An 18,182-nucleotide genomic window follows, 5' to 3' on the forward strand; every position below is an offset into this window, starting at 1 on the left:
ACTCTTTCCAATTCCACATCAATAAATAATTATTTAATTAAACTCAAGTCCAAACCCAAGTCCAAGCCCAATTGGTTTAAACTTTTAAAAAAATAACCTAATAATTAATTAAAATAAAATAGCTCAATGCCTAAATTTCTATTAAGAAAATCAATTTAACGTAAGGTGCTTATTAATCATTTCGTAGGTAGTCACACAATTATATGGTTTTTTCAAATACGTAAGCTAACATAATTTTTTTTTATATGCATAACATGGTTTCTTTTAAAAAGAATAAAATTGATAGCTTCACGAATGGAGGCAAAAACCAAAAGAAAATTACAAAGAAAAAAAAACTCGCAAAAAATATTTAAATTTGTAAATAAATAAAAAACAATATTTCAAAAGTACATCTACTTTTCGTCTTAAAGTGCATAAATTTCTATGTTTTGTTTCACCGGTAATTTTAGCTTCAAGTCTCAATTAATTAATCACATAAAAAAACTCCATGATCTAAATGTATAAAAAAATATGAGTGGTCGATTGAGGAAAAAAGAGAAAATCATGAGGAATGGTGAAAGAAGGTTTGTGAAGGCTGAGATCTAGAAGAAATTGAGGATATGATATAGAAGAGACCTAATAGGCAAATGAGTTGGAGAAAGTTTGCTTACTTAAACTCAAAGTTAGATTTTTAATCATTATTCAATGTTTTCAGCTCTACTAAAAAGGAGAAAAAATCTAAAAAATAGCTCACGGGTTTGATTGAAGCTCTTGGAGCTTCTTAGAAATTCAAAAAACAATTGGCACGATAAATAATCAAACACATGCAGCCATGTTCCTTTAGACTTTATATAGTTTAATTTGAATAAAAAAATAAAAAAATGGAGTTTGGAATTATAGAATATACTTGAGGCGACTAAAAGTTCAGTTGTTGATTTAGTGTACATAATTTCAGAGATATAACAACAAATACAAATAATATAACTCTCATTTCATTCAAAGAAAGGAACAATTCAAGTCATTAATCTTTTGTTTTAGAATTCAAAAGTAGTTTTATTTTCATAATATTTATTGACAGTTAGATAATTTTATTAATGGTAGAAAGAGACAATCCAAATACTAACTATCGGGTTTGGTAAAAAGTTTAAGCTTTAATAGAAGACAAACATTTATATGTATATCATAAAAAAATATGATCTTTTAAAGACTTTTTCTAACAAAATGATCAAAACTTGAACTATAAAACCCCTCGATATGATTTGGCTTGTGTTCAGATCGATTTATATTCTGTTCGGTTCGGTTTGGTTTTAGTTGTGTATTCTTAAAGAAATTTAAAAGTAGAGATTTTTAAACAAAATTAATCTAATTTTAGATTTTATTAATTAAAAATGAAAAAAATATCTAACGCTCTAAATCAAGTGCAACGTTGGTAAGGCATTACATAATAGTATTTACAACATTATTATTTAATTAAATAAATAAATAGATTGGGTTGTTTGGGTTGATAAGAAATATAATCAAATAGTTTGAATGTAAGTTATGGTTTGGTTTGGATCTGTTTGAGTTTGGTTTGCTAGGTTTGGTTTCGTTCGGTTAAAATGTCGACCCATAATAATATTGATCTGATCTAATTCGAAAATCGAATTGTTTTAAAGTTAAAAACTTGTTCATAGTGTTCAGCTTCTAACGAAAAAAATACACACAAAAAACTTCGCGTATTAATTATTTTGATTTAATGGTCAAAAAAATATTTATTAAAACAAAAGGTATATTAAAATACTTTTAGTAGGATTCAAATATTGCTTGTGTACCATAAATGAGTTTAACAAAAATAATCTAAGGTTCTGAAGTATAATAGTCGCTGAAAAAAATATTTATATATATCACAATATAAAAAATCTAATATTTGTAAGAAATTAAACATATAATAAAACGTAAAATAAAACAAACAATCACAAAAATTGATTATAAGGTATATTGATTCCGTAAAAGTAAGATATAAAAGTTATTTACTAATGTATTTATATATAAACTTATAAAATAAAAACAACTAATATACGTGTAAAGGTAAAATACAAAATTTCGTGAAACCTTTTAAATTTCTACCATAAATACTTATATTATAACAAATTTTATCTACAAAAATTACTTGAGACTTAAATTATCTGTTAAATTCACTTCATGCATGTTGTTTTCTAAAAACCACTTGTTATCAAACAATTTCTTCAAAATTAATTTTTTAAAAAAACCCCGCAGCATAGCGCGGATTTCGATCTAGTTAGTTATAAAATAAGTAATAAGAATAAGAATAGTTGCTTATGAGAAGCATCTTACAAATTCATTAACGGTCTATCATTCTTTGCTTTCCGATTATGCTCCTATGGATTGTTCTTGTGTATTCTATTTTATATACAAAGAGGTAAAACCAGAGATCCAATCAGAAATATCTTTAACATAACCAAAATAAACAAAAAAAATAGTTATTTTGGGAGAGTGGAAGCGATCAAAGGGGTAATGGAATGAAATAAATCATAACTGTATGAAACGAAAAAATAGTTCTCGATAAAGTAAAGAATAAACAAAACAATTTTTTAAAAAATAATAAAATTGTGGTTTACGAAAGTGGAAGACCAAAATTTGAGAGTTTTGCCACGTGTCAGAAGGAGAATGTTGCAGTTATTAAAAAAGTGACGGTTGATTTAGTATAATTAAATTAAATTGTCATTGTGTTACCGTCTTATTCAAATCCAAATATTGACCTGAGGAGATCAACAAACTTGCAAAGGTAAAGGCTCAAGTGACCGATGTGAAATGTGTTATGACGGAGAACATTGAGAATGTCTGAATCATATATCCATGTCAATCTCACAATTTTATATCATTCATTTGAGAATACATGTCATATACGACTTGAGTTTTCTCTGCTCCTTTCACACTTTTGCGAAACTGACTGAGGTTTATGTAATTCATTAACTTGCAGGGTCTTCTTGACTGCAGTGATTGAAAAATTGAGCTTCTAGTGGACAAAATCCGAGAACCTTTGTTCACAGGTTAGTAACTTACCGTTCACTCATAAGTGAGCTTTTTGATACAAACATATCTCCTTTCTAATTGGCATACTCTTATATTTCGAATTCTGATATCTACAGGCACAAGATTTCAGAGGGCCAGGAACGAAAATGACAAGAAAGATGTGGTTTCAGAACATGAGGATTAAGGTCATAGTCCTCTCGGTTTGTCATGGCTTCAAGTGTGCTTAATAATTTGAAAGAAGAAGAAGAAGATTACGTTGAGGAATTATACCAAGCTGATGGGAAACTCTGCCCGAGGTATACGCCCTTCTTTTTTTGTTCTGTTTTCGTGGTCTCTTTTTTTTTTAGTTTTTATAGGTTTTTCATTTGATTTTGTTAGGGATAATGAAATATGATCCTTTAGGGTATGAATATATTTGGAAAGAGATTTAAGCTGCTGCGGTTTGCATATATTTCTAGATTAGGTCTTTGTGCTAATGGTGATGAAATGGTTTCTTCGAATCTAAACCACTCTTACTTTATAGAAAACAAAACAGAACAAACACATCAGATAAAGATACAACAAACTTAAGGAAATGCTTCAATACAATAGCAACAACAACATGATAAACATTGAAGGTTGAAACTCAAAACCAAAAAAGATCTTAACGGTTTCTGCTCTTAAACAGACAAACAAGCCACTCCGGTTTGTATGAAGCAATGAGTTGTGCTATTGCCAATCCAAGTAACACTCCAACCCCATAACCTAATGCCACGCCTTTCCAATTCAACACTTGTTCCTCTTCTTCATCTTCTTCTTCTTTAGTCTGCTGTGCTAGTGGCGCGTTAGTCCCAAAGCAACTTTCTTCAAGAGGAAAACCACAAAGCCCTGCATTTCCTTCAAAGGACGATTTAGGTTGTCCAGTTATTTGTGTTCCTTGTGGTATTTCACCAGTGAGTTGGTTGTGAGACACGTTCATGTACGCCAAAAACGAGAGAGTCCTTAGGCCATTAGGAATAGTCCCTAAGAGTTTGTTACTTGATAGGTCTAGTGACTCGAGCTTCACAAGATTGGCCAACGATAGAGGAATATGGCCTGTGAAGGCGTTGTTCGATAAGTTGAGTGCGATCAGTGCCTTTAAGAGACCGATAGATTCAGGAATTTCTCCTTCAAGTCTATTTCCAGAAAAATTAATGGTGGCTGAGGAAGTAAGAACCCTCTCTTGCTTCATAGATAGACCTTTATATTGTAAATCTATAGCTTCCAGATAGGATAGGTAATAGATCCCGTAAACAACCTTGTCATATACCATATATAGACCCAGATCTTCATTCATCGTGCGTGATGATGCTTTCCAATTCACAAAAAAATTTGGGTGCAAGCTTCCGGTTAATTTATTACCAGCTATCTCAAGTATTCGCAGCTCAGGAAATCCCAGAGGACCTTCATTAGGAGGAGATAAAGGACCATAGAATTTGTTTGAACTGAGGATAAGGACTTGCAATTTTAGTAAAGCCTTGAGGAAGAAAGGGAATGTATCTTTGATTCCGTTGTGGTCCACACTTATAAACTGTAGAGCTGAGCAGTTTAGCAGAGACCTTGGAAGCTTCCCTGTTAATCGATTGTAGCCAACATCAAGTGTCCGTAGAGGTGCATCGGCATAATACTTGTCTGGAATACTTCCTTCCAAGTTGTTCTTCCGGAGATTCAAAATCAAGAAGTTACTCGGACATGGAGAAATTAGACCGGTGAAGTTGTTGTAGCTTAGATCAAGGATATCAAGCGAGCTTCTGTAGCAGATTGAAAGAGGTATGTCGCTTGTGAAACTATTGTTTTTTGCAGAGAAGTAGCTGATAGAGAGCGGTAGATGCGGAAGTGCTCCTTCTAAACTATTTGAATCCAAATCTAAGATCTGCACCGATGAATTTACTAATACTTCTGATGAACCTTCGAAACCAGTTAACATATTATCTCCAATGAACACTGAGCTTAGACGAGGAAGGCTCCATAACCACTCTGGAATTTTCCCACTGATTCTATTGTTTGATAAGGCAATAAACTCCAAATTCTGAAGGGTCTTTAAGATGTTTGGGAAATCACTGATGTTGCAGTCTCTCAAAACCAACGCTTCCAAGGTCGATGGGATGTATGAATCCGAACTTAAACTAGCCTGAGATATCCAATCACCGGAAAGATCGAGGAGCAACAAAGATTTGAGAGAGGAGAAGAGACTTAAGTCAATTGGGTAGCTTGTGTTTAGGAAAGAAAGTTCGAGCTCTTTGAGGTTGATAAGCTTTGAGATAGGCTCTAGGATTTTTCCTTCAAATTGGTTTTTACCTAGGTGCAAATGCTCTAGCCTTGATGAGGAGGAGGAGTTAGGAGCTTCAAATGAACCGTTGAGATTGTTTCCATTTAAACCAAGATCGGATAAGAAAGGCATAGTGAAGAAAGAAGAAGGGATGGTTCCAGAGAAGTGATTATCAGAAAGTTCTAGAATGGAGAGCTTGGTTAGATTTTGTACAAGTGGGAGACTACCAGTGAAGTCGTTCGAGAGAAGCTTCAACTCGGTTAACTGGGTTAGGTTACTAATTGTGGGAGGAACTTGACCATAGAAGCTATTAGAGGTAAGAAACAAGGCCTCTAGTTTGTTGAGATTGCCAAATTCATAAGGGAGTGAAGAGGAGGTGAAGTTGTTGAAACCGAGATCAAGGAAAGTGAGGTGGTGCAACTCAAAGAGGCTACTGTTGGGATCTAGAGTTCCAGAGAAGTGATTATGAGAAACACCTAAAACTGTGAGCTTGCGTAGATTCCGCACAAATGATAAACTACCAGTGAGCTCGTTATTGTGAAGGAGCAAAGCAGAAAGCATGCTTAGGTTACTAAATGAGGAAGGAACTTGGCCGAGGAAGCCACCACTGGAAATAAATAAAACCTCTAATTTGTTGAGCATTCCAAACTTGGAAGGGATTGAAGAGGGGGTGAAGTTGTTAAAAGAGAGATAAAGGTAACGGAGCTGATGAAACTGGAAGAGGCTACTGTTAGATTTCAGAGTTCCACTGAGACAGGCCCTGAGTCGTAGCTTCGTGATCGCGCCCGTGGAGTTATCGCACCACACCCCATTCAAGGAGTCACTATGGTTGCAAGCACGAGTATCAAACTCGTTCTTGAACTGTGTAAAGGCTTGAATCTGATGGAGACCACAAGCACCTTGACCAACTACAGGGTTATTAAAAGTGAAGGAGCTTGAAGGGGAGACACAACAGAGTAAGAGTAGCGAGAGAAAATTCAAACGCAAAAGCGGTTCAGACATGATGAAAACTTTTTAAGAAAGAATGGATTTTGATATAGAAATGTGGGAGGGGATGAGTTTAAATAAATAAGGATAGGATGTAGTTTTGCATAGTGGAAAAAGTTGGAGCTAAGTGAAGTTTTCATTGAAGTGAAATCAACGTTAGATGACTTTTCTAATGTATAATTTGGATTGGAATCACATCACTTTGACATTTCTCACATATATGTTCAAAATCACATGAATAATGGGGGTGATATTGACCCCTACATGTGTTACACACCAAGCTGATATTGGTGAGTCAAGATCCTACCACAAATTTCCAACTGATATTGACCCCTACATGTGTTACACACCAAGCTGCACCATCAGCTAACTGAATAGGAAGCTTCCTTGGTTTAGATCTTTGTGACGTGAGGAAGGGAGAGAGGTCACGAGAGTTTTGATTTGGTGTTTCGAGACACTGGAGCTTTAGTGGTGTTATTGAATTGAGCTTAGTAGCTTTTAGGGGCTGGTTAGTATAGAGTTTATTTTTTTGTTTACGTCTAAGAGCACATACAGTAGGGTAAAAATTGTATAGTAAGATATAAAAGTGTATAGATATTAAGATTACATTAGAACCTTCCTATATTAGGCTTTTTAGTAATATTTTATAACCGTTGAAAAAAAAAATTTGAAAATATGGAAAACAAAATTATAAACCACCCACAAAAAAAAGATTGAGATTAAAAACGTTGACGCGAGAGCATCAAGAGAAACGCTTAACAGTTTTATTTTATTTTTGTTTTTCTATTATGTTATTATTCGATTTTCAATTGATTGTTTTTCACATATTTTCAAATATTTAGTTTTTCCTATTCTTATATGTATTAAGTTTACTCTATATTATTTTTCTACTCATATATATATATTTCTTTTGACATCATTGGGTTGACAAAATCGGACGCATACCTCAATCCTTACTACGCTGGTAACACGATTTGTTGGAGTCGAACTTTGGTGGGGAAAAGTAGACCGTTAACCACTTAACTAAAGACACTTTCCCACTTGTATATTTTTTAATTCCTTAAAATATTTATTTACCTAAATGTATAGATTAGTGTACACATTAGTTAATTTTTGTGTCTATCTAAATTTGTGTTCTTTTAGTTGAAAGACATATCTAAGAAAAACTTGATAATCCCATTAGAGGAAAAAAAATAAAAAAACTAAAAGAGCTTTCTGTTATAAAACTTGTTGTTCTATTGATTAATGAATGAGGTTTCGATACATATATATACATGATGAGGGGAGACAAATTCCCATTGGGCTAGTAAACCCTAAAGCCCAAAAGTCCACTAAGTATAAAATAGGCCGTCATAAGGAGAATCTTCAAGAACATGGACATGGGCCTTCTAGGATATGGATTAGGCCCACGGTTATGGAGTCCATCCAATATGTGATTTATAACACTCCCCCTTGGATGACATAACCGTGTAGATGCCAAAGGATCTCAGTAATACGCTTGGGGATGCTGCCTCATTAAAACCTTACCAGGAAAACCCATTGGGACAAAACCATGGTGAAGGAAAAAGAGTACAACACGTATTACTCCCCCTGATTTGGTCATCCCTGTAAGTCCTTAAGTCTCCGCATTCCGATCTGATGCGTGAGCTTCCTCAATGTCGATGTTGGTAATGCCTTGGTGAATAGATCGGCTGAATTGTCACAGGATTGAACTTGTACCACTCGAACTTCTCCATCCCTTTGCAAGTCATGCGTGAAGAAGAACTTTGGTAGAATGTGCTTCGTCCGATCTCCCTTGATGTAGCCGTCCTTGAGCTGAGCGATACAGGCTGTGTTGTCTCCTCATATGATGGTCGTTGATGTTGTAGTAGCTGCGCCTTGAAGAAGGCTGCCTACGTACCCTTGGAAGGGATCAAGCCACACGTAGTTCCTATTTATTGACCATGCCATAATCTGATCTTACCTGCATTAGCAAAACAAACTAAACCAAAGCAAAACTAGACCTTCTTTGGTTAGATCAGTATAGAATAAAACCCAAATAAACAAACATAGGAAGAATAGAATTTAAAATTTAACCAAACCTTCCTTCAAACCTTTCTAGTGCCTTTGGGTTGATCATGAACTAAATTTAGACAAAGGAGGTTCACGGCAAAACATATGTCTGGTCTAGTGTGGCTAGCCAAGTACATTAACGCTCCTATGGCACTGAGGTATGGCACTTCAGGACCGAGAACTTCTTCCTCGTCCTTCTTTGGACCAAATGGATCACTATCCAATCTGAGGCTTCTCACCACCATTGGGCTGCTCAATGGGTGGGCCTGGTCCATATTGAATCTCTTGAGTACTTTTTCAGTATATGCCTTTTGATGCACAAGGATTCCATTATTCACGTACTCAAGTTGCAATCTCAAACAGAATTTTGTCTTGCCTAGGTCTTTCATCTCGAATTCTTTCTTTAGATATTCGACTGTTTGGGCGATTTCCCCAGAGGTTCCAAGGATGTTCAAATCATCCACATATACTGCTATTATCACAAACTCTTTGTTTGCAAATTTCTTTATGAAGATACATGGACTGATGGGATCATTCTTATAACCTTCTCTGACTAGGTACTCGCTTAATCTATTGTACCACATGCGTCCACTTTGTTTCAGTCCATAAAGCGATTTGTTCAGCCTTATGCAGTATTGGTCTCGAGACCCTTTCTTATCTTTATCTTTGAGCTCAATACCCTCTGGTAATCTCATATATATTATCCAGTGGACTTATATAAATATGCAGGCATTACATCCATTAGCCGCAAATCAAGTCTTTTTCTTTATATAGCCAGACTTAGCAAAATTTAAATGTCTTAGCATCCACCACAGGGGAGTATGTTTCTTCATAATCTATCCCCGGTCTTTGTGAGAATCCTTGTGCTATAAGCCGTGCCTTATATCTCACGCTTTATTATTCTCATTTCTCTTTCTCACAAAGACCCACTTGTGTCCTACTGGTTTTATCCCTGATCTTAACTCCACGTTTATGGCTTCTTTCCATTTTAGCCAATCTGATCTTTGAGTGCACTCTAATATAGACGTGGGTTCATGATCCTCATTTATTTCAATTGCTACCTTATATGCAAATATTTCATCGATGTCGACATCTTTTCGGTTCCATTTTATTCCAGACATGATATAATTTATTGAGATCTCATTATTATCTATCCCTTCAGAACCATGAGGATTGGCGTCCCAAATCTCTCTATTCGGTTCCTTAGGGTCTGCCGCGGCCATGTCTATGGTTTCCTTAACCTCGTTTCCTATTGCACCTTTCTTTGATTTTCGAGGATTTTTTATCTTTGGAACCTATTGGTCTACCACGTTTCTTACGTGCGTTAGACTCTGTAGCAATTTCATTGATTCCCTTTTGGATATCAATACGTACTGGTGCATTACAAGCTGGTATGTACGTTTTTGTAACTTTCTTTGGGTCAACAAAGGAATATGGCAATTGATTAGCTAGCTTTTCAAATGTATAATCTTATGGACCTCTGATTCTCATGCCAGAGTCCGAGGATCTTGCCAATTTAAGGATGTTTGATTCCATTATATTTCTTTTATTGCTTTACCCAGCTTGTTCATCTCTCCACCTATAGTAGGAAATTCGGATTCATTAAAATGACAATCCGCGTATCTAGCCTTAAATAGATCACCCGTAGTTGGCTCTAGATACTTAATAATGGTGGGAGAATCAAATCCAACATATATTCCCATCTCCTTTGAGGTCCCATCTTTGTTCTATGTGGTGGAGCAATCGGTACATATACGGCACACCCGAAAGTCTTAGATGGGATATGTCTGGCTCATGACCCATGAGTAATTGGGATGGTGAATATCTATGTTCACTAGATGGCCTTATGCGTATAAGTTCTGATGCATGTAAAACAGCGTGTCCCCAAGCGGCTACTGGGAGCTTCGACCTCATGAGTAATGGTCGAGCTATCAATTGAATTCGTTTAATGAAGGATTCCGCTAATCCATTCTGTGTATGTACATGTGCTACGGGATGTTCCACACTTACCCCCATGGACATACAGTAGTCATTAAACGCTTGGGACGTGAATTCACCGGCATTGTCTAGACGTATAGTCTTAAGCGGAAAATCTGGAAAATGGGCTCGCAGTCTTATTATCTGGGCCAATAACCTAGCAAACGCTTGGTTTCTAGTGGATAGGAGACAAACATGTGACCATCTTGTCGACGCGTCAATGAGAACCATAAAATATCTAAACGTCCCACATGGTGGGTGTATTGGTCCACATATATCTCCTTGTATCCTTTCCAGAAAACTTAAGGTCTCTTTATTTACCTTAGCCGGTGACGGCCTTATAATAAGTTTCCCTTGTGAACATGCTTCACACGTGAGATTCTTAGGGATAACTCTTTTCTCTTTTAGGGTGTGCCCCTTTGAATTAGTCATTAATTTACGCATCATGTTTTGACCCGGATGGCCAAGCCGGTCATGCCATAAAGTGAATTTCTCGATGAACTCTTTGTTCATTGCCATATTAGCTTCGATCTTATCGATTTTAGCATAGTAGAGACCAGTGGATAATGCGGGTATAGTCTCTAGGACTTTCTTATGTCCTTGGGTGATCTCTTTGTTCCCTTCACCCTTTGTTTCAATATGGAAACCATTCAATCTTATATCTTTGAAACTTAATAAGCTCCTCTTCGAGCTGGGTGAATATAAGGCATCACTTAGTTCAAGATGCGTGCCATTTGGTAATAGAATATGGGCTTGGCCGTAGCCCTCAATAAGATTTGCTATACCCGCTAAGTGCTAATATTGACATTTTTCATTATGAGATTTAGGAAAATATCTCTTATCTTTTGTGTGGCTCCACTATCCACCACAATTATGTTCTTGTCCTCGGCCATTTCTTATATGGACAAGAATCATGTTATAAACATAAAATAATATAAAATAAATTCAAGCAAATAACAATCAATAAACACATAAAATGCAAAGAAAAACATAGAGGTTTTGATGTCGAAGTAAGATTTATCAACTTGATTCTTTTATGCAATCAGAAGTTTCATACTCTATTAGATCATCTTGATCATGTTCACCATCTTTATATACCAAATGGGCTTTAGGATTCTTCCCTTTTACACTCTCTTGATAGAGGTCACAACGATGTTTGGAAGTCCTACATATCTTAGCCCAATTGTTTCCCATTCCATATCTATGGCATACTCATTTGGTCGAGTGTTGTGGTTTGGAAATACCACATCGTCCTCGCCCTCGACCACGGCCGGAATTGGGTCTACATCCACGGTTATAGTGGTTCCCACGGCCGGATGAGTTATAGTGGCCACAACCACGTCCTTTCAATACCACATCTATGGCATACTCATTTGGTCGAGTGTTGTGGTTTGGAAATACCACATCGTCCTCGTCCTCGACCACGGCCGGAATTGGGTCTACATCCACGGTTATAGTGGTTCCCATGGCCGGATGAGTTATAGTGGCCACAACCACGTCCTTTTGACTTTAGGATAATCTTAGTATCCATTGCCCATTTTAAATAATTATCTCCTAAGAGATTTAGGGCAGTAAAGTACAAGTTGTAATTCAACATCTACAAGGAAAAGTTTTGAGTCAAAATCATGTAATCGTTAGTGTCATGCGGTATTTGAGACCGAACCATGAATCGATTTACTTAGGGATTTGACTTTCCTCTTTTGCTTTAGGATTAGATTTCCTCTTTTGCTTAGGATTAGATTTCCTCTTTTAATTAGGATTAACTTTTCCTTTTCCTTTTAGGATTTACTTTCCTCTTTACTTTAGGATTAATTTTCCTATTTCACTTATAATTTTAGATTTTTAAGATTTCCTATTTAGGATTTGGAAATTTTCTATTTCTTAAGGTTTTCCTATCTTGAATAGGATTTATGAATTTCCTAATTTAATTAGGATTTAGGGTTTAATAGGATTTAGGATTTTATTTAGGTTTTCATGCTTTCTATTAGGATTTTAAAGTTTCCTATTTTATTTAGGATTTTAAGATTCCCTATTTTATTTAGGATTTAGGGTTGTTAAGATTTCCTATTATCCCTAAGATTTAGGGTTTTAAGATTTCCTATTTTTACTTAGGATTTTAAGATTTCTTATTATCCCTAGGATTTAGGGTTTTAATATTTCCTATTTTATTTTTAGGGTTTTAAGTTTTAGGGTTTTAAGATTTTCTTTTAGGATTATCTTTTCTAAGTTTTTCTAGGGTTCATGCGATTTTAGTTTTAGGGTTTCTAACAACTTATGCATGTAATCAAGAAACAATAAATCTAACAACCTAAACAACCTCAAACAAGCCGATTTATACTTATGGAATTTTCGGATTAGTTCTGATTTAGTTTTAGGGTTTTAGGCTTTTAAAGTTTCGGTCTTAGTTTAGGTATTTTCGATTTGCGATTTTTAGGTTTAGATAATTAAAACTTCTCTAGCAACTTAGGCGAGTTTAGCTTAAGCGATAATCAACTTTTTCTAGCAACCTAAACGAGTCAAACAATCGAGCAAACAAGCAATCGGATCAAGCAAACAATCGAATCATACAAGCAAAGCAATCACTTAATCAATCATCATTCGTTTTAGGGTTTCTCTTTGCTTAACTTTCAAATTCAATTGTTGGCTCTTTAGCTTTAGGGTTTTGATGTTACCTTTCACCTTATGGGGTTGTATGGACTAGAACCGGGAGCTAAAGACCTCGGTAACTCACGCTGCTGCAACGAACCGCAAACAGTACCACGATGAACAGTGCCGCGAAGAACAGTGTCGCGATGAACAGTGTCGCGATGAACAGTGTCGGCGATGAACTGTGCCGCGATGAACAGTGTCGGCGATGAACAGTGTCGGCGATGAACAGTGTCGGCGATGATCAGTGTCAGCGTGAACAGTACCGCGATTTTTAGGGTTAGGGTTGTTAAGAGCAAACTCGTGCTGATTACGTGTTATAAAACTTGTTGTTCTATTGATTAATGAATGAGGTTTCGATACATATATATACATGATGAGGGGAGACAAATTCCCATTGGGCTAGTAAACCCTAAAGCCCAAAAGTCCACTAAGTATAAAATAGGCCGTCATAAGGAGAATCTTCAAGAACATGGACATGGTCCTTCTAGGATATGGATTAGGCCCACGGTTATGGAGTCCATCCAATATGTGATTTATAACACTTTCAAATTATTTTTACTAAACTGAATTTTTTAGCATTTGTTACTTGTAATGAAATCTATAGACAATTATCCACATAAATACATAATTCCATATCATTTGAGGAAATATTGGGCTTTAAAAATAGGGAAATTTACTAGAGTGACCCATAATTTATGTTTAATTACTAGAATGGCATACCAAAAATATGAGTTATATGAGTAATATTTATGACTAAAATGCCCCTGTTATGCTTTGTAGAGAAAAAACATATTACAGGAATGCCATTAATATTTAATTCCAGCATGGCAAAAAAATACAATTTATTTACGATACTGCCACTCTCGTTTTTGTTAAATCTGTGGCTCCTGTTGCGACAGATTTATTTAGTACGACAGACTATTTGATCCACCACAGACTTTCTTCGACAGACTTTTTTTGTACCACAGACTTTGTTTGATTTAGTAATGACAGTTTTATATTTTTCTGCAGATTTTTTTTTTCGCGACAGATTTGTTGTATGTTGTATCCACAGATTTTCCTAAAATTTTTAGATTTTGAATGGTTATAAAATAAATCTGCCACAGATTTGTTTTCCAACCGTAGACTTTTCTTTATTTTGGCAACAGATTTTAGGATTTGAAAAAAAAACTGTCGTTTGATAACAGATTTTTTAACACAAAAAATTGATATATAATGATGACAGAGTTGTTTTATGTACTCACAGATTTTCTTTATTTGTTGACAAATCTCGCAGGTTTTTTTAAAAAATATAATTACTAAACAGTCGCATAGTGATAACAGATTTGTTTTTAGTTATGACAGTTTTGTTTTTTGGACCCTAAGCATAACAGATTTTCTCATGTCATGTTATGGCAGATTTGTTTCTAACTAGAATAACCTTTTTAGTGTTGACAGACTTTTGGTTGGCAGATTTGTTTTTAAAATTTCAAAAAATGGTGTTACATGAGATTTAATATCTAGGCTCAAATTCGACATGAACTCCAAATCTTGCCGGTTTGCTTGTATGTTTAAACCGGTTTGATTGCTTTTAGTTACGACAGATTTATGCAAATTATTGCCATAATTGACGTTTAATGCATTAAATTCCTAATATTTAGAGAAGGAATATTCTTCTAGGGCTTTTGCTCCAGAAACTGTTTTTGTTTTTGTCTTCTTCTTTTACGCTTACCCACTGTCCCACGATTTCATCATTTATTTTTCTTCCTTTTCGGGATCAAATTTGCTTCAATTGTTTCTGTTCTCTTTTTGATCCCTCACGCTTTCATCCCTCTCCTTCTATTTGAGTGTCGTTCTATATTTTTTTTTGTTTTTCTTCCTTTTGATTGCTGTGAGATCGAAGTCCAAGGAATTGGGCATGGATCAGGTGATTCTCGTGTGTGGAAAATGGATCTTTGAGAAAACGAAGTGGCTTTTTGTCGTTGATAATAGTAAAGGTTGTCGCGTACTCGAAGGTAACAGTCAAACCAGTTATGATGATTTCATTCCAATGGTGTATGAGGACTACGGCTTGGATAACAGAGTAGTCGAAGTTATTTTGAGTTACAAGATCTCAAATTCAAAGAAATTACCAGCAGATACACCACCCGTAATTATTGGCAACAATAGACAGTTTCAGTCTTTTTTGGGCCAAACGAAGAATGCTACTGTTCGACTTTGTGTTGAAGTGAAAGAGAAAGTTCTTGTTGAATCAATAGAGGAAGACATAGGGGGTTTCGGTAACTGCAATTTGCCGAATACACAACCACGTAATGTATACGGTATGGTAGAGGAAAATATTCATGTAACAAATACACACGTGGAAGAAGAACAAGTGACTAACGCAGCTGAAGATGGTGACGATGACGAAAGTAGATTTGACTACTGTGATGATTCTGACGGCACCGACTCTGATGATGAGAACTTTAGCCTCTATGGGATTCCACCAGAAGAAGAAGAAGAAAAACCTAAATTACCAATCAAGAAGAGGAGTTTAGGTGTATACATAGAAGAAGAAAAGGAAGAAGCTACTTATGCTACGCTAGAAGTGTCCTCATTGGAATTGGCGGTTGGTCAATGTTTTGAAACAAAAGAAGACTTGGAGACACGTTTGAAGATACTTACCGTTTTACAGAAGTTTGACTTTGATGTTGCTAAATCGACTCCAACATTATTAATTGTCAAGTGCTGGGTTAAAGGGTGTCAGTGGAGGGTGCGAGCAACACCAGTTGACGAGTATCCAAAGTTTCAAGTAAGAGTGTTTGTTTCGGAACATACTTGTTCTGTTACAGATCGCTCATCACGTTCCCGACAAGCTACTCACGATATACTAGGAATGCTATACAAAGATTACGTAGGTGGGATTGGACCCAAGGTTCTGCCAATGCACGTTGCTGAAGCTTTGAATAAACGATGGCAAATCAAGGTACGATTACCAATACTTTGATCAGTTTTTTTGGACTAGTTACACGTCATTGTTTCCTTTAAATAACTATTTAAATTACATTTGGTTAGATGGATTACTGGAAGGCTTATCGGACATTAAGATCTGCTCGAGAATTGGTTAGGGGTAGTCCAGAAAGTGGATACGAGCAGCTCCCGGTATACTTGTACATGCTAAGGAGGGAAAATCCAGGAACCTTCACGCGACTAGAAGTTGATGAAACTCACAGATTTAAGTACTTGTTTCTTGCGTTTGGTGCAAGTATTTTAGGATTTCCTTTCATGAGGAAAGTGGTGGTTGTAGATGGTACTTTTTTACAGGGAAAATACTTAGGGATACTTCTTACAGCAACAGCGCAAGATGGTAATTTTCAGATATACCCGATAGCTTTTGACGTTGTGGATACTGAAAATGATGAATCATGGGAATGGTTTTTTAAACAACTCAGCATTGTCATACCAGATGACGAAAGTCTTGCCATTATTTCTGATAGGCACCAATCCATCGGAAAAGCTATACGGACGGTTTATCCTAAATCTTCCAGGGGAATTTGTACATATCATTTGTACAAGAATATACTAGTCCGCTTCAAAGGCAGAGATGCATTTGGTTTGGTAAAGAAGGCAGCAAATGCTTTTAGATTGGTCGATTTTGAAAGGATATTTGCTCAAATTGAAGCTTCGAAGCCTGACCTTCATGCATACCTACAAAGAGCGGATGTACGACAGTGGACACGTGTACATTTCCCTGGTGATAGGTACAATATGCTTACAAGTAACATTGCTGAATCAATGAATAAGGTCATGTCACCCGCCAGAAGTTATCCTATTGTACAACTGTTAGAAGAAATTAGGTTCATGATGACAAGATGGTTTTCAGACCGAAGGAATGATGCACTGAATTTGTCTACATATCTTACACGTGGAGTTGAGAAGATTTTGCAGGTACTAATTCTAATCATATACAATTTCACTTTTAAACGTATATACATAATTCACTAACAATATTGTTTTGTTTTGCAGGGTCGTGTAGAGTACGCCAAGTTACTAACTGTGCAAGATATAGATGCACATCAAGTACAAGTTACTTTTGGAGCATCTCTCCATGTTGTAAATATGAAAGACAAAAAATGTACGTGTCGCAGGTATGATCTAGAGAAGATCCCATGTGCCCATGCGATTGCTGCGGGTGAAAAAAGAAAAGTCTCTCGGATATCAATGTGTCATTCTTACTATCATAAGAGTTATTTATGCAATGCATATGCTAACGCCATAATGCCTAGGGATTTTGGTAAACCTGTTCTAGATGATGTTGCGACGAAGATTTGTTTACCACCAGAAGCTCGACAACAACCAGGAAGACCAAAGAAATCGAGAATTAAATCTTCATTGGAGATTGCTATGGATAAGAAGAAGCCAAGAAAACAGCACACTTGTGGTAATTGCAATCAAATAGGGCACAATCGCAAGACATGCACTGCTTAAGGATTTTTTTCTAGTTTTAAGTACTTTGTAATTCTAAAAGTTAATTACACTTAAGGTTTTTAGCTTCTGCTTAAGGATGTTTTTTAGTTTCTGCTTAAGGATGTTTTTTAGTTTCTGGTTTTAATTACATTTTCGTTTTTTATTCTTGAATTTTTGATTAGATGGATTATTTTCTTGTGTTTCAGTGGTTGTGATTGTATCAGTAGTTTGGCTCATTAGAAAGGTTGTATAAAAGTCTGCTATAACTTATATAAAAATTTGAGACAACATACATAAAAGTCTGCTACAACCTATATAAAAATACATACATAAAAGTATGCAACTACCTATATAAAAATCTGCTACAACCTGTATAAAAGTCTGAGATAAGTAACATAAAAGTCTGTGACAACCTATTTAAAAGTCTGCAACAACCTATATAAAAATCTGAGATAAGTGAGATAAAAGTCTGTGACAACTTATATAAAAGTCTGACATAAGTAACAAAGAAAAGTCTGTGACAACGAACATAAAAATGTCATGGAGCTGAAACAACCAACATAACCAAAGCTTCCAAAAAAGCAAAAGTCTGAAACAACATACATAACCTAAATAAAAAAGTCTGAGAAAACAGAAACAAAGCTACTAGGAATCATCGAGCTGAGGTATAGGGAAGTACGTGCGACGAACATCAGAGCCAAGTGTTCCGGCATACTCTCCTAATTCGTCAAACATCTCCGCAGCAAGTTTAGTCCGGATGGACTGCATGTTCTTGTCACACAAGCCATCGAAT

At 35.8% G+C, this 18,182-nt stretch overlaps 1 protein-coding gene and 1 long non-coding RNA gene across 2 annotated transcripts; one reads left to right on the forward strand and one right to left on the reverse strand.

Moving 5' to 3' along the window:
• The first annotated feature begins 2,770 nt into the window (after window positions 1-2,770).
• On the forward strand, window positions 2,771-3,446 carry LOC110230502. The gene is made up of 2 exons (XR_002333607.1): window positions 2,771-3,029; window positions 3,129-3,446. It is a non-coding gene; the product is annotated as an uncharacterized LOC110230502 (long non-coding RNA).
• Window positions 3,447-3,495: 49 nt separating this feature from the next.
• On the reverse strand, window positions 3,496-6,301 carry LOC9321743 (receptor-like protein 12). The gene has a single exon (XM_021033729.1). The coding sequence runs from the start codon at window positions 6,299-6,301 to the stop codon at window positions 3,656-3,658; it is 2,646 nt and encodes an 881-aa protein (XP_020889388.1). The 3' UTR covers window positions 3,496-3,655.
• Between the last annotated feature and the right edge of the window lie 11,881 nt (window positions 6,302-18,182).

Source organism: Arabidopsis lyrata (assembly GCF_000004255.2).
Source record: "Arabidopsis lyrata subsp. lyrata unplaced genomic scaffold ARALYscaffold_3, whole genome shotgun sequence".
In the NCBI taxonomy this organism is placed as follows: Eukaryota; Viridiplantae; Streptophyta; class Magnoliopsida; order Brassicales; family Brassicaceae; genus Arabidopsis; species Arabidopsis lyrata.

Coding starts and splice junctions, on each gene's coding strand:
- LOC9321743 (XM_021033729.1), bottom strand. CDS start 6,301: ATGTCTGAACCGCTTTTGCGTTTGAATTTTCTCTCGCTACTCTTACTC.